The 21746-nt window shown below is 33.2% G+C and overlaps 1 protein-coding gene across 1 annotated transcript; it reads right to left on the bottom strand.

Annotated features, from left to right (window-relative positions):
* Positions 1-13538: 13538 nt before the first annotated feature.
* Positions 13539-17935, bottom strand: LOC126893149 (uncharacterized). Its single transcript, XM_050663101.1, has 4 exons — positions 17721-17935; positions 17372-17497; positions 16762-17320; positions 13539-13638 (listed from the first exon to the last, which is right to left on the bottom strand). Exons 2-4 carry the CDS (start codon positions 17487-17489, stop codon positions 13539-13541), a joined length of 777 nt encoding a protein of 258 aa, XP_050519058.1. The 5' UTR covers positions 17490-17497; positions 17721-17935.
* Between the last annotated feature and the right edge of the window lie 3811 nt (positions 17936-21746).

Here is a 21746-nt window from a genome sequence, read left to right as displayed (position 1 = left end):
GTGCATGATTTGTGCGGTATAGTTTTCATAGAAAATTTTGATAATTCTTATGTATTTTAATGGAATTCCATATCTCTTTAATATTTCCCACATTTTTTCTCTGTTAATCCGGTCAAAGGCTTGTCTAAAGTCAATGAAATTTATATAGATTTTGCTCTGCCATTCTATTGTTTGTTCTACAATGTTTCTGAATGTGTTAATATGATCTGTGCATGCTTTATTACTTCTGAAGCCCGCTTGGTTTGGTCTTAACAACTGGTCTATAGTTTCTTTCATTCTTTCTAGTATCATCCTTGTCATGACTTTACTCACTGTAGAAAGTAGTGTTATTGCTCTCCAATTGTTGCAATTCGTTTGATTTCCCTTCTTGGGTATCTTTACAATTATACCTTTTTTCCAATCATCAGGTATTCTCTCCTCCTGCCATATTCTGTTTATTAGTACATACAGGATTTCTTCCGATGTTTCTCTATCTGCTTTCAGTAGTTCTGTGGTAATGTTATCTATTCCAGCTGCTTTCCCTCTTTTCAGCTGTTGTATTGCTTTACTTACTTCTTTTTTTTGTGAATTCCGATTCGGTGAAGCTTAGTTCTTCCTTTATTTCTTCATTTTCCATTTCGTGTTCTATTATTCTGTTGGCATATACTTCTCTAAAATGTTCGATCCATCTCTCAACTATTTCCTTTTCATTCTTCAATATTTTCCAGTTTTTGTCTTTTACATGCTCAACGTTCATTTTTCCGCGCGAGTTTAGTTTTTTCGTCGTTTTATATAGAGTTCCCATGTCGTTGTTTTTTGCTGCTGTTTCTGCTTCTATTAACAGTTCTTCGTTATATTGTCTTTTGTCGTTCTAGCACTTTTTTTAACTTCTTTATCTTTCTCTCTATATTCTCTCTTCATTTGTTCCCTATCTCTTAGATCATTTTTTAGCATTTTACATTTTAGTAATTTCCTTTCTTTTATTTTTTCCCACGTGCTTCTCGATAGCCATGGTTTATTACTTCTTTTTTGTATTCCTGTCGTTTCTTTTGCTGCTTGTGTATATACATACTTGCATTTATCCCACAGCTCTTCTATCGTGGCATTTTCTGTGTTGTAAGTTTTATTATATAATTCTCTTAACTTGGTCTTATATTCTTCAGTACTTTCATTTCCGTCTTTGAGCCACTGAACGTTATATCTTTCTCGCTGTTCCATTGGCGTTTTCTTACTTCTGGCTAGTTTGAGTTTGATTTTGGCTCTAATCAACATGTGGTCGGACCCTATGTCTGCCCCTCTCATTGCTCTAACATCTAAGAGTGAGTGCCTCCATGTCTTATCTATGGTTATGTGGTCAATCTGATTGAGTGTTTGTCCATCGGGGGATGTCCATGTTACTTTATGTATGCGTTTGTGTTGAAATATACTTCCACCTATGACTAAACTGTTTTGGGTGCAGAAATCTATAAACATGTTACCATTCTCATTAATTTGTCCCAATCCTTCTTTCCCCATTACAGTTTCTCTTCCACTATTATTCGTTCCTATTTTGGCATTCATATCTCCGATTATCATCACAATATCTTTTTTATATTTATTTTGTATTTTATCGTATGCCATCTGTAGCTGTTGGTAAAACTCATCTTTTATGTCCTGTTCTTTTTCATTTGTTGGTGCATATACATTAACAATTATTAGATTTTTATATCTCGCTTTGAATCTAGCCATTATTATTCTATCCAAGATGGCTTCCCATTCTATTAGGGCATTTGTTGCTTCTTTTGAAATCATGAATGCAACACCACTCTCGTGTCGGTCTTTTTCGCCACATTTTCCCGAGTATATAACCGTTTTGTCGTGTTCAATTCTTGTTTCTCCACATCCCTTCCATCTAATTTCAGATAATCCTAATATACTAATGTTATTTTTATCCATTTCTTTTGCCACTTGATGTGTTTTACTTGTTTCCAACATTGTTCGGACATTCCAACATCCTATGTACGTTGTTTTTCTCAAATCCATTTCCGTGGCCATTTTCGTCATCGCGTTATCCGTCCTATTTCCGAGGCTTTTAGAGGTTTCTTTAGCAATATTATTTTTTATGTGGTGAGGTCGCTAACCTCACGCACAACCCTCCTCCTTTCTCATCCTGGGCTTGGGACCAGGCAATGGTGGAGTTATCTCATCTATTACATTTATAAAAAGTACTGGGCCTAAGCTACCTCCTTGTCTAATTCCATGCGTTATTTCAAATGGTTGGTTAAATCAAAATAATAAGATGGAAGTCAGAATAGGTGGAAAACTTACGGAACTTATTCTTCTTCTTCTTAGGGCACCTTGCATATTACCAGCATTGCGAAGCATTTCATAACTGTAGATTCCTGTCCATTGGCCAATATAATAATATGTTCCCCTCGTAATATGTGCCTTAAATATGCAGTCTTCTTACTTTTTATATAATCAGAAAGTTCCCTATCCTGGAGACCCACTCTTCCTAATACTCCCTCATTCTGACTGTTCTTCTTCTTCTTCTTTTTATATAGACATTACTCTGTCTGTTTTTCAATGTGCCTCCAGTAAGTTGTCATTCCATCTTTTTCGTGGTCTTCCCACTGATCGTCTTCCTATTGGGGAACCGTCTCTCGCCGTTCTTACTGCTCTATTTGTTGTCATTCGGCTTATGTGGTCGTTCCATTCTACTCTTCTGCTTTTCACCCAGTTATTAATGTTGTCCACTTTGCATCCCCTTCGTATATCTGCACTTCTAGCTCTATCCCACATCGTCTTACCATCAATTTTTCGCAATGTTTTCATCTCTGCTGTTTCTAGCATTCTTTTTGTCCTTTCAGTATCAGGTCGTGTTTCTGCCGCGTATGTCATTATTGGTCTGATGACTGTTTTGTAAATTCTGGCTTTCACTTCTTTTCCGATGTTTTTATTTCTCCATATTGTTTCATTCAGGCAACCTGCGGCTCTGTTTGCTTTATTCACCTGATCTTCCACTTCTGTTTCGAGCTTTCCGTAGCTGCATAGTGTGATGCCTAGATATTTAAACTCGATGACTTGTTCTATTATTTGACCCTCCAGCTCTAATTTACACCTTATTAGATCTGCTGTTATAACCATGCATTTAGTTTTTTTGGGGAAATTAACATGTTAAATTTTCTAGCGGTTATATTAAATTCGTGCAGCATACGTTGTAAATCATCTTCACTTTGAGAGATTAGTATTGCGTCGTCTGCATAGCAGATTATTTTAAGTTGTTTTTCTCCCATTTGGTATTCTTTTTTGTTCTTACTTTTTTTTATTATTTCGTCCATGATCAGGTTGAACAACAGAGGACTCAGGGAATCTCCCTGTCTTATCCCATTGCCAGCTTCAATTGGGTCAGTTAGTTCATCATCTACTTTTACTTTCATTGTGTTGTTCTGGTAGATATTTTCGATCGTTTTAATTATTCCTAAAGGTACCTCTCTTGCGTACAATAAATGGATAACGTCCTTTAATTTGACCCTGTCGAATGCCTTCTTAAGGTCCACGAAACATAAGTCTGCCGGTTTGTTGTATTCTAACGATTTTTCTTGCATCTGCCTTATTATAAATATAGCGTCGGTGCATGATCTTCCCGACCTAAACCTTGTTCTTCTGCTAATGTCATAATTCTGACTGTTCTTCCATGATATTCTAAGCATTCGGCGCAGGCACCACATTTCAAAAACTTTAAGTTTGTTAATGGATCTGACCTTTAACGTCCATATTTCCATTCCATACAAGAGAACAGGTCTAAAGTAACACTTAAGCATTTTATACCTCAGGTTGAAACCCAACTTGCAATCAGTAATAAATTGACGAAGTTTCAAAAAAAGCCTTTTTAGCATGCTCTACTCTGCTCTTTATTTCAGTCTCAGGGTCCCAACTCTCGTTTAGCAGACAACCAATGTATAGACCAGGGCGCATCTGTAAAAATATTAGTACATTTGTACGTTGAGAGGTAGAGGTGACTCAATTTTTTTTGCAGAAATGACTTTTAAATAACCCAAATATTAATATTTGAGTTATCCTCCCTCTCAAAAAGGTCCAGAACATTGTTTAAATAATCAAAATGTCAAAAAATTAAGGAAAAATTCGATTTTTTTCTTGGTTTTTTGATGATAACTTTAAAAGTATTCATTTTCGAGAAAAGTTGTACTAACATAAAAGTTGCGTAATTAAATTTCCTACGATATAGAATTGGTTAAAAATTTAAAAAATAGTCACCCTTGTCGCAAAATAGCAATAATTGTGAAAAAGACATACAAAAACAGGTATTCGCATTTTACGTTTGTCAACCATTTATGCTACACTTAGGACCTTCATATTTCACCCTGAAAAACTTTATGATACAGTAAAACAATACTGTAAACTTCATTAAGATCGGTTCAATAGATTTTGCAAAATAAATTTTGCAATCCAGCTTTCGTAAAAAAAATTCATTTTTTCAAAATGTTACAGGACTGAAAATAAAGCAGATAGCAAGTTGAAAATTGTTTTGCATATAGAAGGGTACTGTACCTTTCATTTGCAATTTTGCAAAATCAAATTCGATTAACACCACAGCGTCAGGAATTTTTTTAAATAAACATTAATTATTGGTGCTACGCGCAGGACAGAGGATAGTTTGCTCTGATTGGGCGTTCCAATGACCTTTGATAATGATTGATACATTTTAATTTTTATTACATTTCGATATAAATAAATAAATTTGTTTATTGCAAAATAAAAACTCATACTCTATCTTTGAAATAACACTCTTATTAGCAAAAACTTTCTTTGTTCATATATTTTAACTTAAATAATAAAAGTTTATTATTTTTAAACATATACAATTGTTTAAACAATATTTCACAAACAATAATAAAATTAGTTTGATTTTTGTGGAATTAAAATATTAAAATACAACAAAATATAGAGTAAGAAAATAATATATTAGATAAAGATTGAAAGAAATTCTGGTGGAAATCAACTTGTGTGAATCGAACACCGCTGTCCTGCGCGTAGCACCAAAAATTATTGTTTATTTCAAAAATTTTCTGACGCCGTGGTAATCAATCGATTTTAATTTTGAAAATTGCAAATGAAAGGTACAGTACACTTCTATAAGCAAAAAAATTTCAACTTGCTATCTGCTTTATTTTCAGTCCTGTAACATTTTGAAAAAATTAATTTTTTTTGCGAAAGATGGATTGCAAAATTTATTTTGCAAAATCTATTGAACGGATCTTAATGAAATTCACAGTGTTATTTTACTGTATCATAAAGTTTTTCTGGTTGAAACATGAAGGTCCTAAGTCTAGCATAAATGGTTTAAAAACGTAAAATGCGAATACTTGTTTTTGTATGGTTTTTTCGCAATTATTGCTATTTTGCAACTAGCGTGACTATTTTTTGAATTTTTAACCAATTCTATATTGTAGGAAATTTAATTACGCAACTTTTATGTCAGTACAACTTTTCTCGGAAATGAATACTTTTAAAGTTATAATCAAAAAACGAAGAAAAAAATCGAATTGTTCCTTCAATTTTTGACATTTTGATTATTCAAACAATGTTCCGGGCCTTTTTGAGTAGGAGGATAACTCAAATATTATTATTTGATTTATTTTCAAGCAATTTCTGCAAAAAAAATTGAGTCACCTCTCAACGTCCATCTCAAAACAGATGCGCCCTGAACTAGTATTTAAACTGCCTGACTTGCTTGATTTCTTCTCCAGCTACATACAGCTTTGCATTTGGGTAACTATTTCTACCTGTATTCGTTGTTTTTGTTTTCTTGATATTTATTTTCAAAGCCAAATAGACTTGCAAGAGTTAGAATTAAAAGACATTAAAGATCTTCTATGTTATCTGCTACTATCGTTGTATCATCGGCATACCTAATGTTGTTAATAAATGCTCTTTCTGCTTATAACTTAAAGAGCATTGGGGAAAGTATACAACCTTGCCTCACTCCCTTTTTTATTGAGAAATCATCCGTTTCGCTGAAATTTTGAAGAGGTAGGTATGGTTTGTTCAACAGTAAATGGTTTGAGTTCAATTAGTGCGGTCGTAAATATTATTAAATTTATCTGACCTGGCCCATTGTTAAGACCCACCCGGAGCGATAAGCCACCGAGGTAGACAGAGTTGGTATTTTGCAATTAACACTGACTAGACGGTACTCCCATAATAAAGCCTAAAATAAATTTTACCTGAAACCGGGCCTTTTATACTATTATCGGTTAATCCGGGCTGTTTATAGTGGTAACTAATTGAACTTAACCATTTACTGTTTAACATACCATACCTACTGTTGCTATCTGTTTCGTTTCGACAGATTAGCAATAACTCGTATGTCCTTGGCATCCAATCGCAACTCTTGTAGAGTGCCGGTTTAACCTAACTTCGGGCCCTGGGCACTAGAGATTTAGGGGCCCCCTTCATTGCTATTCGTTGTCAATTTTTTTTACCAAATAACACATGCATTAGCCTGCATTAACTATAAACGTTTATTGTAAAACCCATACATTTTTAAAAATTAAAAAAAAGATTTTTAAAACAAACGAGAAAAATAGCAAACGTAAAAAATATTCCAAAAAATACATTTGGAAATATAAAAAAAACAGAAAGTTCTACAGAACAACACATGACAAACAAAAAAACATATTCTAAAAAATATATAAGACAAAAATTAGCTCACTTTTTTTCTTGACTAGGCATTAGCAAACTGCCATTCTACTATCAAAATTCTGTTGCTCCACTTCTACATTTTGTATAATACGATAGTGATAATGCGTCTAGGTTTTCTTAACCCTTTGACCTTCAATATATGTATCTTTATTCTTTTTAAAGCCAAAAAAGACCGCTCGCCTGACGCATTAGAAATTGGTATCGTCAAATAAACTTGCAGTAAAGTTAAAAATTGGCAAAAGTTGCTCTTACATCCTGGATGACACCAAATTTTCAAATGTTTATTCCAATTTTGGCATAACGTTATAAAATGAATAATTTCATTATGCAAGTTCTCTTTGGTTTCATCAACATCTTTTTTATATTCCTCGCATAAAATATTAATTCACTTTTTGACTTCTTCTTTATTTAGCGTAAAAAACATCTAATAGCTGATGTAACATCTTTGTAGCATTATATTCTCTTTAAAAGATCTTGAGAAATATTGTGTCATATAACGTTAAATATTAATAGGTATTTCTGAATATCTCTTGCCCCTTTAAAATAATTGTTTCACTTTCAACTGCTTCATCGAAAAATGTTTTTTTCTTTGTTTTTTGAAGGCCAATTCTATAGAATATGTTTGAAATTATTGCCTGCACAAAAAAATATTTTTTGCGTCTAGTTCAACTTCGCTTAATTTATTTCTTACGTCTCCAACAAAGCTCAAATGTCATTAATTCTACTCCAATTGACACGTTCAAGTCCACAGTTTCTAACGTTTTGTTTGTTGCATTCACTCGTTTTAAAATCCTTGCCCAAATCAGTGTCAATAGAGTATCCAAATTAACCTGTCTCAAAGGTATCCATTTTATTATGCAGTGCCTTGGCTTCACTTCTAACTGCTGATTTTTTGTCTCTATTATTGCTTAACTGGAAAAATATGTTTGATGGATCCGTAGTTTTTAAGTAAAGCATTTACAGCGTCAAAAGTTTATACATGTTTTGTTTTCATCGCTTCCAGGAATTCATTGCAAGTTTGGTCAGACAGATAGCTAACTGTAAATGCTGAGCTAAGAAGTTGTCAAAAGTAAAGTATACAAGACAACTTAAGTAATTTCCCTTATGACGACTCGTTAAATTCACATGGGATCAACGAAAAGCTAGTCCTTGAGAAGCAAGTAATTTAATGGTGACAACAACTCTTCTTAGGACCTTTACTCCGGAATGGGACGTTTCGATGCCGCCGGTTCATCGCCGGCCGTTTCGATGCCGCCGGTTCATCGCCAGTCCATTTCATCGCCGTCATATCTCGCATTTCCTAGAATTCCTAATTAATAGATACTAAAAATAACTAATAATTGTAACTGTCGAAAATTCGGAAATATATCAGATAGCAATTAATTGACTGGCGATGAATCGGCCGGCATCGGCATCGAACTGGCGGCATTGAAACGGCGGCGATGAAACGTCCTAGACCCCCTTTACTCAATAGTGAGCTTTGCGTTCTACTTGCTCTTTCAAGCCAGCGTCTATAACTCCAATTTAACTGATGATCCATCTAACTCCAACTGATGATCTTGTTATTAATGTAACCATAGAGTTCAGATGAAATTTACTTTCTTCGTGAGATTTGAGTAAACTATTCAAATATTTCCAGTGGGTAAAATATATCCAAAATCAGTTAAACTATTTCTTTCAATTGAAAATAATTTGCACGGGTAACAATAAACAGCTTTAACACTTCTCTTTGCCTCCATTGGGTTTTACTCTAAGTATAGAGTTGCTTTCATTTAATCTTCTATAATAAGCTTTGTCTCCAGCTTCATACATTTTTTGACAATATTGTAAGGAATCGCTCTTTGGTTTAAAAGTTGTCACAGTTCTTATTTATCAGTCTTAAAATCAGACCATATCGAAATCGCAGGTAACGCAGGTATTTCGTAGTCTTTTTCTCTATTTAAAAAAAAATGTAGTCCTCGATTATTTAGCGGACTTTAATTTGTTATTAATAAAAGAAAGGGTTCCTAGGACCCCTCCGGGGCCCGGGCCCCTGGGCGCCCGCCCCAAGCGCCCAATGGATAAAACGGCACCGATTGCAGATAGATACCTATTTTATCATTAGTTCGTGTTTGACGTTATCGAATGCTTTCTCATAATCATTTAAACAGAGAAAAATATCCTTTCTTTGATCTAAACAATTCGGCTGTCCCAAGTAGAAACACTGTAAGCGCCAATTCGAAAAATGTTCACCAGAGTAGAAAACGTAAAGGACTCAACTTTTCAAATTTCTATTTTGTTTGAAATAAAAGTGAACACACATTAATTTAGTAAGAAATACTCCTGTTTTTCAGTAAATATTTTTATGTCTGAATTTTAATTCCTGACTAGATTTTGAACACATGCAGTGTTTTTATTTGGGAAACCTGAAAATATACATAGTATAAAATTTCCCACTTTTTAAAGACATTACGTACCACCGCTTGTCCACTAGTGTCTCTGAGACTGACCAAGTACGCCAAAACGATCACATATTTATACAAATTATATTAAATTCTCTATATAAACAAATTATATTATGCAGTTTTTAATAAAAAATGTTCGTTTATTGTTATAACTTTGTATATATGTATAATATTTATATTAAGGTTTAGTTTTACAGCTTGTAGTTTTTTTTATTAATTTGGGCTATTATAAAGTAATCTTACTCAAAATTCAGCCGAATTACAAGTGAACAATCGACCAAATTCTGTAATTTTGCAATGTTTTTGCAGCATCTGTGTTTCTAATTATTGGTCAAGGTTTACCAAACATTATTTTGTAGATTTTTTAAGAACAAAATTCATTTTGTAAAGACTATTTATTTATATTTGTTAGTTTACGAATTATAATAACTTAAACAATTAAATTGTTTATAATAAATTCTCGTCACTTCCGGTGCAAAAGAAAGTTATAAATTCGAATTCAGCAGGTCAAAATACTTATAATTCGACTTTTATTCATATTTGATAGTTAATAGGTAACAATCAGTTTAATTTTAAAAATATATTTTAAATAATTAATACAATAAACTTAAATATTTTATACACGACAAATTTCTACTACACTTCACTTATCACAATAACCATCAATAACCAACAAACAACTAAAAATTGCCTTGGAAATATCAATGGTCTTGGGCGAATGTAAAATGTAAATCATGCGATTCCCACGGTAAATCACTGTAAATCCCAAATACCAAATAATAACACTGTACATCCCGTATTTGTATTTACAGTGTTTATACTTGGGGATATGGATATAATGTGTTTTAAATTGGTGAAGTGAAGATGGAATGTGATATAATGTGTTTCATAGCAATGTTAAATTGTGGTTGTACTAATTTTTTATTTTTTTCTTCCTTGGTAATTGGTAGATAACAACACCCTAAATCCAAAAATGCAATAAAAGTGATTTTGAAAAAAATGGATATAGGTACAGTGTTTCTACTTGAGGCAGCTGAATTCTGTATTAAAGTTTGCATACTAAATATCGCCTCTCTCGTGCCAAGTTCATTTTTGAAACCAAACTGTACTGCAGTAGTACAGCGAGTGTGTCTGGGAGCTTGGGAGACTAAGACCAGGAAGCGCCGAAGAAGACATCAAAGGGGAGGTCGAAAGCTCGGCACAATAACAATCGACGCGGTTCAACCCGGAAACCTGATGAGATTAATATTTATCATGTTTCTATGTTCTAACTCGTCCTCGTAAGTATAAAAATAATTTAATTAAAATTGTCCAATCTAGTACGCACTGCTTTTAACCGTGTTTAAAAGTTAAAGCCCATCCCAAACCCATATGTAAGTATGTATCTTATTGGTACGAAGAACAGTAGAATAAACGCGAGAATTCATTCTAAACGTCATTATCTTGTCATAAAATTGACCAGTGACCCTGTTAATTAACGTAAATTATTTTTGTTGATTCATTGCCATATATTTCAGCCAGATGTGCTTTAATATTTGATTAAACCTTTTTTATTAGTGATATTGTATTTGTATTACTAACGAATCATACACATACAGTAGATAACAGTTCATTATTTTATTTTATTGTATTATTTATACAGTTCATTCAAGAAAAAATATATCTAGATATATAGGATAGGTACCTACTCCCCCAATTTACAGATTGCAGATACCTACATATTATATCTAGGTATATCTGAAAACGAAATCATAAATGCGCTAAAAAAGATGAAAAATAACAGAGTAACTGACCCAGGAGATATAGGTACCTGCAAAACTTATAAAACACGCTCCTTCGGCCTTACCTAATAAAATAATTAAACAAATATTTAACAAATTCTTATTTGATGGAAAAATAGCGAAGCAATGAACACCAGGTGCTCCGGGGACTGTTCCGGCTGACGTATTCGTCTTTAGTGATCCCAAAAACCGCCTAGTAATCTATTTGCATACATACATTCAGTGCCAAAAACCTTCGAAACTCCAGAAGATGACGTCCTTAGTGATAGAGGGCACCGGGAGTCGGTTCTGATGACGTATTCGTGTTCAGCAACCACAAAATCCCCCTCTGTACCTAATCTGTTTGCATCAATTTAGTGCTGAAATCACTCGAAACTCCAGAAGATGACCTGGCCCTAGACAGACACCAGGTATTCTAGGTGTCGCTCTGATGGCATATTCGTTTTCAACAATCCCACAAACCCCCTGAGAAATCTGTTTGCATTTTAATGCCGAAAACCTTCGAATCTCCAGAAGATGACGTGCCTTAGCAGTGACACTGAGCACCAGGTGCTCCGAGGGTCGATTCTGATGGCGTAGTTGTGTTCAGCGACTCCAAAAACCCCAGAGTAACAAAATCTGGCTTATTTTGACATGCTTATGCACTTTTGGATGCATTGTATGCACTTTAAACTGCAATTATGGATTTCCACCCATTTTTCCTACCTAGACTTTTTTCCTGACATCACTACCTAACTCAACCGACATCGCACCAAGAAGTCATTATTTTCAGTTCTTACAAAACAAAAATTTGCCCCAACTACATGCGAGACCCAATCAAATTTTACCTATACTCAGTGCTGTTTTTGTAACAATATAGGTTCCGGTACGCAATGTTCCGAGGGGTCTGGGGAGTGTTCATAGGGGGGTCCGTACCCGGGAATTTTTTTTAAATTTAGCCTCAATAAGGTCGTTTTAAAACTATATGGGAAAAAAGGAAAAAAATTCAGGAATTTGTCTATAATTTTGTTGTTTTTCCTTATTTTTTGTCCCAAGAGGTACCGGTACGGGCGGCGTACCGTCACAAAAACAGCACTGCCTATAATTAATTAGATATCTACCTAAAACCAATTTCTTGTACATAAATTTACAACAAATATATCATTTCTATAACATAAATAACCACAAACTATTGTAATTATTGTTTCCTCCCTTAAAACCTTAAAATGCAAATTTCCAATCTCTATCTAGTTCTAGTCGAAACTGACTGTCTCTAGATACTCGATCTTGTATCAGGATGGCAGAAATGCGAGTAGGTTGATGAATTTACTCCTGTAGGAGTCAGTCGTTATTCAATATACTTTGGACACGCCCACAAAATAATGTGAAATCGGCAACACTGGACGAGAATTCTTGCCCACGTCGCTTTACCGACTCCTTACAGTTTCCCTTACCTATCCGTTACAGTTTTCTTCTTTGCTAGTTTGGCATCTTTAGATTTTACCACATAGATGGTGCAGTGCGATTGAACAATAAAATGTAATTTATAATAAAAATATCGTTTGATAGTGAATTTAATTATTAAACCAAATAAAATGTTTAACAATAAAATTTGAGAATTGTTTGAAATAGTTTATTAACTGTTGTTAGTACAACTATTTAAGTATTCATACACTTCCAGTTCAACTTTTGATGACGGGTGGCGATACTAGTTAATAGAAACATTAGGTTATTTAAGTAAATACAAATAAACTGTTTAAAATATATTTATTACGTCAAAATAATATTATAGTTACTATAAAATACTATTATTTATATCTAAAGGACTTCCAGTTTTAAATATTCTTGAAAATGTTTTAATATTTATAATTTTGTGAAGCCATCCACGCCATCATTTTGTGAAGCCATCATTTTGTGGGCGTGTCCAAAGTATTATTACAGAGGAGGTAGCGGATGTCCACGAAATTGAACGATCTCCATGCGTTTCTGTTATCTGAAATTATGAATGTTCGGTGGACAGTTTGTTTGGTGGTACATATTATACATACTGGAATAATAAATAATTCAGAGCACATCAAATTAGGCCCGAGGCACTACACAATTTTCAGGTCCCTAAATATAATTTAATTAATACCAATATAGGAAGTAGGGGAAGTGCGGGTATTGCCGCCCACTTAAGCAATTTACTGAATTATTCAAAAACTACAGGTCTTGATAAAAAATGTCAACTGTCAAAATACAGTCATTTTATCTACTTCTAATTATTTAAGCCTTAAAGTATTCATTTATTTTATTTTGCGGAGTATGACATTTATTTTCACAAACCTACACTTGGGCGGAATTATCAGACTATGCGGGTAATAGCGCCCACTGATGGTATAATACCGCCCAGGGTTTACATTGTATAAAAATCAAACACAAAATAATTATTTACGCACAAACAACATATATATATTTTTTATATAAAAAAACATTCAAAAAAATACTTAAGTAAAAAAACATTTCAAACTACACTCTATTTGCAATAATCGCATATAAAACTTTTGTGATTATCGTAACCACTACATTCTTTATGCGCCCATTTATGGCAAACTCCGCATCTGTACCACATTTCCGATTTTCCATATTCGCCACAATAGATGCACTCTTCTTATACGTCGCTGCTGGGATCATCGGAACTGTGGTCATTGCAAATCTCCATTTCATCGTGTAGGGATGAACCGCTTGAAGAACTATCATCGAAGACTTTCCTCGTAACACGTTTAATTTTTTTATTAACGTGTTTTACATTTTTTGAAAGTTTTTGCTTTTCTTTCTTTTGTATTTTTCTATTTTCTTTTTGCTCCAGTTCTATTTTTTCTGGAGTTGCCGTCAAAATCTTTGAAATGCCCAATTTTCTACCCCTCTTTTTTAATTTATTTTCAGTTATGACACACAACGGTGTCATTTCTTCAATCGATATATCTCCTTGTCTTTCATTTGTAATTCCTGATTTTGATGTTGAAGGAGTGACATCTGCATGAGCTTCGTTGGCTTTTGATGTACTTGGAATAACATTAGGTTCATTTGTTTCCAAGACTGCATCTTTTGAAGGCACTCGATTTGTTTCAGAGGTACAGGGAGTAAGTTCAGTTTCAGGAAGTTGTAGTTCAACAGCGGGAATATTAGAAAGGGTAGAAGGCAAAAAATCTTCGTCCGTGAAAATATTTGGTCTATATGGAACAATACCGCTTATTTCAAAGCCTTTTTGAGCTTTTTCCATGGTAGCTACACGAACGAATGCTCGATTCAAAATTTCAGATACATCAAATGGTGTTATTTTTTTGTGAACATTCATTTGAATAGGCAGATTTTAGCGGCCCAAAAAATGTCAAATCTAGTGGCTGTAGCTTATTGGACGTGTGGGGCGGAAACGATAACATAATGATCCCATTTTCACGGCAAAATTCATAAGCAGCTAAAGAACAATGACTGCTGTGATTATCTAGCAACAGCAATGCTGGGTTGTCGTTCGAAGTAGATGCGTGTTTATTAAAATGTTTAAGCCAAATCAAGAATAATTCTACAGTCATCCAGCCTTTGGCCGAGCATTCATATATGGCACCTACCGGTCCATTGCGTTTAAGCTGTTCCGACATTCGGATTCTAGGATAAATAAACATCGGAGGTATACAGGGTGTTTCATCTTATTCGCCTCGGTGTCTGTACGGAAAACCACTTGATATTTTAAAAAAATTTCTTCACAGTAATATACAGGGCCATTAATACTACAATCTAAAAATAATGTGGATTATATAGGGTGCTCCAAAAAAGAGTGGTATATCAAAGTTATATTTTTTCTTATGGAATGCCCTATATCTGATGGCATTACTGAATTGACCTTAAAAAATAAGCTATACTTTTATAAGAGTTCCCTATACCTAAATACAGGGTGTTTTGATTTATTTCGATTTTTATGAAAATGTAAGGTTTTAGAAAAAAATAAATATCTACGAATCTAAGAATCAGTAACAAATTCCTTCTTGGATCTTAATAATAGACTATTTAGCATACTTAAACAGATGCTTACTGCAACAAAATTTCTTACAGGGTGGTCAAAATATGAGATTGTTCTATTAACAAATTCAAGCTGTAATAACTTACTTAATTTAAATGGAACACCCTGTATCTTACTAGTCTATCGCGTAGAAAATATACTTATCTTTCAATTTATATTAGGGTTTCCTACACCTATCTTTTTACAGGGTGGTCAAAATATTAGATTGTTCTATTAACAAATTCAAGCTGTAATAACTTACTTAATTTAAATGGAACACCCTGTATCTTACCAGCCTATCGCGTAGACAATTTATTTAGCTTTCAATTCTTATTAGGGTTCCCTATACCTATCTCCCTTCATTTGTTAAATATTTAAAGATTTCCTAATTTGCAAGCTTTAAAAAATAGAATTAAGTAAATATGTCGTGGTTACATATTATGTACAACACATCACCAACACCGGCAATATACTTAGACATGATACTGTCAATAATAAAATAATTTCATTGTTATCATGTAATTACACAGAGTGTTGTATTATTTTAGTTGATTTTGGCCTACATGTGACATTGAATAATATGTTTATATTAAACTGCATACCCTATATTAGATGCCGTATTCTGGAAGATACTTAAATTATATTTCATTCCGTATAAGTATTTTCCATATCTTAAACCAATGGTTATTAAATAAATTTAAGAACACCACTTTTTGTTTGAATCTTTGAATCGCAATTACAGACAATTAAATGCAATGGCTACTATGACGAAAACGAGCCTATTGTACAAAAATATGTAAAAATGGGTATTTACAGAATAACATGGGAATTAACATTTACAGAATAACATGTGCATTGAGAATGTTTACATGGAATTGAAGAGATTTTAAATATCTTCCATTATAAAGAATAGAATATCGAGTATGCCATTTAAAATAAGAACACTCTGTGATTAAATGATAAAAATATGAATTTTATTTATTAACGAAAGTATCTTGACTAAGATATTTAAGTATATTGCCGGTGTTGGTGATGTGTTGTACATCACCACGACATAGGTACTTAATTCTAATTTTTAAAGCTTACAAATTAGGAAATCTTTAAATATTTCAAAAATGAAGGGAGATAGGCATAGGTAACCCTAATAAGAATTGAAAGCAAAGTAAATTTTATACGCGATAGATTAGTAAGATACAGGGTGTTCCATTTAAAATAAGTAAGTTATTACAGCTTGAATTTGTTAATAGAACAATCTAATATTTTGACCACCCTGTAAAAGATAGGTATAGGAAACCCTAATATAAATTGAAAGCTAAGTAAATTTTCTACGCGATAGACTAGTAAGATACAGGGTATTCTATTTAAAATAAGTAAGTTATTACAGCTTGAATTTGTTAATATAACAATCTCATATTTTGACCACCCTGTAAGAAATATTGTTGCAGCAAGCATCTGTTTAAGTATGCTAAATAGTCTATTATTAAGATCCAAGAAGGAATTTGTTACTGATTCTTAGATTCGTAGATATTTATTTTTTTCTAAAACCTTACATTTTCATAAAAATCGAAATAAATCAAAACACCCTGTATTTAGGTATAGGGAACCCTTATAAAAGTATAGCTTATTTTTTAAGGTCAATTCAGTAATGTCATCAGATATAGTGCATTCCATAAGAAAAAATATAACTTTGATATACCACTCTTTTTTGGAGCACCCTGTATAATTCACATTATTTTTAGGTTGTAGTATTAAAGGCCCTGTATATTTTTGTGAAGAAATTTTTTTAAAATATCAAGTGGTTTTTCGTACAGAGACCGAGGCGAATAAGGTGAACCACCCTGTATATATCCCTGATGCACTTACTGAGCAGCACAGAGTTATATTTCGACCTCTCTCCCAACTTACAGCTTTTCCCAGTTGTTTGACACCTTTTGGAGCTACAATTTTGGATGGAACCTGCACCGTGGTAATGCCTGTCTCGTCAACATTAAATATGCGGCAGGCTTGAAAGTTATATTTTGTTAAAACTATATTTAAATTTTTGAAAAAAAGGCCTACACTTTCAACATTAAAACCCGAAATTCTCCCTAAACTGGTTGTCTCGGGTTTCCTCAAACTAAGATTTGGATGCCGTTTTAAGAAAGCTTGAAGCCAGTCTTTACCGGCCATTTTTTTGTCATCGTTGAAGCAGTGTTTGATATTATTTTTAACCGCAAACTCGTAGACGATTTTTCGTAAATCAGTGGCCGTTAGACCATAGAACATCTTTGCCAAATAGATGCAGCGATCAGCCACTCGCTTTTCTTGTTCAGTGGAAAATATAGGATGACGACCTAGTTGTGCTGCACAAGCAGTGTTTGTATTTAACCTATCTTTTAATGTAGAATATGGGATACCTGAAAAAAGAACATTAGAAAATGGATTAAAAAATAAAGATCATATATTACCAAACTCTCTTGCACTTTGCCTTTTCCCCTTTCCGCTTCTAACTGCATTTATAGCTTCCTGAAGCTGTTCTGCGCTCCATGTTGCCTTTTTCCGCGAATTCATCATTGTCTTTGGCATTCTTTATCCTAAATTAAAAATGTATAAATCAATGTATAATACCGCCCACTGGAGGGTAATGCCGCCCAAGTTGGGCGAAATTACCCGCCATCGCCATATTTCAAACAAAACAATTGTTAATCGTTATTTCTCAAAATATTGAAAGAAACTGTTTCGATTCATATATATAAGAGGACCGGTTACTAATTAATAAAAAAATCAATAAATTAAGTATAAAAATAAGTTACTCACAAATTATTTTCGAGCTCCTAAAAATTATAGTGGCACCACACAAAACACGTTGACTTCTCTGAAACAACTAAATATGCTTATGGCCGGCGACCTTGTTGCACGGTTCTCTCAGTAGTATCGTGGCGTCATTTCGATGTTGCCAAAGTTACTATTTCTCTATATTTAAGATATTTTATAGAGTGGGCGGTATTTGCCGCTGGGCGGTAATACCCGCAGTTCCCCTATACTCAATAATAAAGAAAAAATAGATGAAGATGTGGAAAATAGAATTAATTAAGCCCGAATAACATACCACTCGTTAAAACAATATCTATGTAGGGGAAACGCGGGCAAAACGGGGTAGCTGCCTAAAACGGGGTACCCCCTTTTTTTCAATAGGGGGTTTTTTCCCCCTATCACTCGCTCCATCTATACGACGTTAATGAAATTATATTATAGACGCCTGTTTACACCTTCTGTCATAAAGCAGATATAATTAACTGTTAGTCGATTGTTGTGAAGAGTAATGTGCGTTTTTAGTTAAAGTTGACACCATCTATCTATCGCCCGTCGGCAAATTCAAACAAAAATATAACTCCAGACCATCTTTTACCATCTTTAGTCCAGACAAATTAATATATGTATTTAATATATTTTTTACCATCAAAAATGAGATATTTTAATCAAATATTGTATCAAATGTAATTTGCAGAATAATTTTGAATTGCGTTCTGCTAATGAACTCGCTTTTTTGTCCTTCAAAGTAGAAAAAAGTTTCAATTATATTGCTTAATAGTATAATTGTCTAACAATTTTAACTGTACTAATCCCCAAAGTATAAATTTTTAAGTGCTAAACTGATTGATTTACGATGAGTAACCGGGTTGTAAAAATACCGGCATGTGCCTAGATAAAGGGACATCGGTTTACTCCAATTTCATAACATACAAATATTATCTCTTTGAATTTGCCGACGGGCGAAATATCGATGGACCCGACTTTAACCAAGTTATAATATCGGCCGAAAAATAATAATCCATCGTTAGTATTACCGTTGATTGATATTTCAATCAACGGTATTACTTTAACAATTTATTATTTAATATCATTACTTCCAACTAACAGTGAATGTGTTCTAGAGTATTCGTTTGTCATTATGTTAAAAAATAAGAACTTGTACTTAATAATTTAAACAGGTCATAATCTCAAAATCTGCTCTTTGGGCAAAATGGGGTACCAATAGGTAGGGTAAAATGGGGTACCCTTTTTACCATACCTATTGGTAGTCAGGTAGTCTTTACCCTTTTAACATATGGTATTTACCCCATTTTACCCTACCTATTGGTAGTCTTTACCCTTTTAACATACCAAGTAAGATAGCCGATGATCAAACCAAATCACAGACGAGTAATAAATCGCAATTGAATAAAACTAAAAAAGTAGAGTCAGATTCAGAAGGCGAAGATAATTGACACTGACTGGTTCTGCGGAAACTTTTATTCCACAGAAGGATAGATAAGCTGACCCAGTTGCCTTAAATGGGCTAAAAATTCATGTGCAGGTGTAGAAGATGAGGATGATGAAGTAGTACTTGTATGCGAATTTTGTCAATAGGCTTTTCTTAGTTTCAATTTGGTACCCCATTTTACCCTATACGACGGGCATAATGGGGCAATTTACATGAGTTTCTGTTTTTTCATATATGTAATAAAAAAAACTTTGGCTTTTTTTAAATTTAAATTATACCTACTTATTAATAAATAGTTACTACGATAAAATTTGTGTTATTTTAAGACCTTAAAAGTTACAGATTTTTTTTAAATACCAATTTAAACCTTAAGTACCCCATTTTGCCACCCGTGTTGAGCTGCCCCCCACTTGCAAAAATTAAAAAACAAATAGCCCTGATTTATGAGCTATTTATGAGCTTTCATATTCCGCAAACTAAAAATTTTGAGCTCGTTCCACTGAGCAGGAATTTAATACTTTAGTGGGGGGGCTGAGTCAGCCCCCCCCCCTACTTAAAAATAGGAATATTGAATCGGTTTTTGCGGCAGAATTACGAGCTATTTATGAGCTCTTGAAATTATATAGTTTCGATTTTTGAGCTCATCCCCTTCACCCCCAAACAACCCTTTAATTGATTTAACTTAAGAGAAAAATGCTGAGAAAACTTAAAATATATCGTATTGCGGATATAATTCCTACAGCTTATATACTCTAAGAATAATCTATTAAATCACGTTCATTTCGATTATTGAGCTACAACCCCTTCGCAAGAAAACCACCCTATCTTCCCGGTTTAAGAAAAGTTGTACTTAAAATGCATTGAATTAATTATTTGGCGACTACATATCATTTAATAATTTATAAGCTTTCAAATTACGCGCATTTAGATCAGTAAATTGCAATTTATTTTGTATAGTGCAGTCACTGAAGGTAAAAATCAACGATTACCTTCAATTTCGGTGAACCTTCATCGATTTTCACGAAAATTGGTCAGTGGTTAGAGGATACATCAAGAAACAAAGGTGACATGGTACCACCTTGCGCCTTTACCCTGAGGGTGGATACCGCCCCTTCTCGGGGGTGAAAATTATTTTATAAAAAATAACTGCACAAATCGATAAAAGAATAAATTAAAAGCAAAATTTATTATATAAAGTTATTAAAATAAGTCAATACTTTTTAAGTTATTAAAGATCAAAGATTTTAATAATTCGTGAAAAAAAACGCATGTTTTGAAGCGGTTTTTCGTAAATCACTGAAAAACTGTAAGTTTTTACAAAAAAGGTAATAGTAGTTTAATTCGTATAGCTTATATTCTAAGAATAAACTGTTAAATCACGCGCCTTTCGATTATAGAGCTACAACCCCTTCGCAAGAAAACCATCCCATATTCCCGGCTTAAGCGAGAGTTGTACTTAAAATAATTTAAATTAATTATTTGGCGACTACATATCGTTTAATAATTTATGAGCTCGCAAAATATACGCATTTCAAATATTGAATTGCCATTTTCTTTCTATAGTGCAGTCACTGAAGGTAAAAATCAACTATTGCCTTCGATTTCGGTAAATCTCCATTCATTTTCACGAATTGACAATAACAACTTGCGGTTTTAGCCTGGGGTATATGTCACCCCTTCTCGGGGGTGAAAATTACTTTATTAAAAATAACCCCACAAATCGAGAGAGGGACAAATTGTAAGCAAAATTTGTTATACTTATAATGTTATTAATAAATCAATACTTTTTGAGTTATTAAAAATCAAATATTTTAATTTTTGTGAAAGAAAATGCATGCTTTAAAGCGATTTTTCATAAATAACTCAAAAACTGTAAGTTTTTATCATAATGTTTTCATCACTAAAATTGAAGCTAATAAAAAATATAATAAATTGCTTACTTGAAAAACCCTTTAATGTTAATTTAAAGTAAGTTATTGGTAATTAAATGTATATTTTTTTCTGCGACTGTTCAAATCTAAGGATTCAAGCTTAAATAACGGGAAAGAGATGCATTTTATAACACTTAGGTACTAAATACTTGTCAAAGTACTTAGAAATACCTATCAAAAATGAGCTCCAGAAAAAGTTGATAGCATCAAAATCCGCTCACCAATTTTCGTGAAAATGAATGGAGATTTACCGAAATTGAAGGTCATAGTTGATTTTTACCTTCAGTGACTGCACTATAGAAAGAAACTGGCAGTTCAATAATTGAGATACGTATATTTTGCGAGCTCATAAATTATTAAACGATATCTAGTAGCCAAATAATTAATTTAAATTACAACTCTCTCTTAAGCCGGGAATATGGGATGGTTTTCTTGCGAAGGGGTTTTAGCTCTATAATCGAAAGGCGCGTGATTTAACAGTTTATTCTTAGAATATAAGCTACACGAATCAAACTACTATTAACTTTTTTGTAAAAACTTACAGTTTTTCAGTGATTTACGAAAAACCGCTTCAAAACATGCATTTTTTTCACGAATAATTAAAATTTTTGATCTTTAATAACTTTAAAAGTATTGACTTATTTTAAT

The sequence above is a fragment of the Diabrotica virgifera genome, chromosome 10 (genome assembly GCF_917563875.1).
Source record: "Diabrotica virgifera virgifera chromosome 10, PGI_DIABVI_V3a".
Classification (NCBI taxonomy): Eukaryota; Metazoa; Arthropoda; class Insecta; order Coleoptera; family Chrysomelidae; genus Diabrotica; species Diabrotica virgifera.
The sequence above is the reverse complement of the archived record's forward strand: the minus strand, read 5'-3'. Positions and strand labels throughout refer to the sequence as shown.

What these genes read in the sequence shown, in the direction of transcription:
- LOC126893149 (XM_050663101.1), bottom strand. Translation starts at nt 17,489, where the DNA reads ATGCCAAAGACAATGATGAATTCGCGGAAAAAGGCAACATGGAGCGCA. An exon ending in GCAAAGTGCAAGAGAGTTTG is followed by an intron (nt 17,321 to 17,371) that starts GTAATATATGAT and finishes TTCTTTTTTCAG; the next exon opens with GTATCCCATATTCTACATTA. An exon ending in GCATCAGGGATATATACAGG is followed by an intron (nt 13,639 to 16,761) that starts GTGGTTCACCTT and finishes ACGTGTTACGAG; the next exon opens with GAAAGTCTTCGATGATAGTT.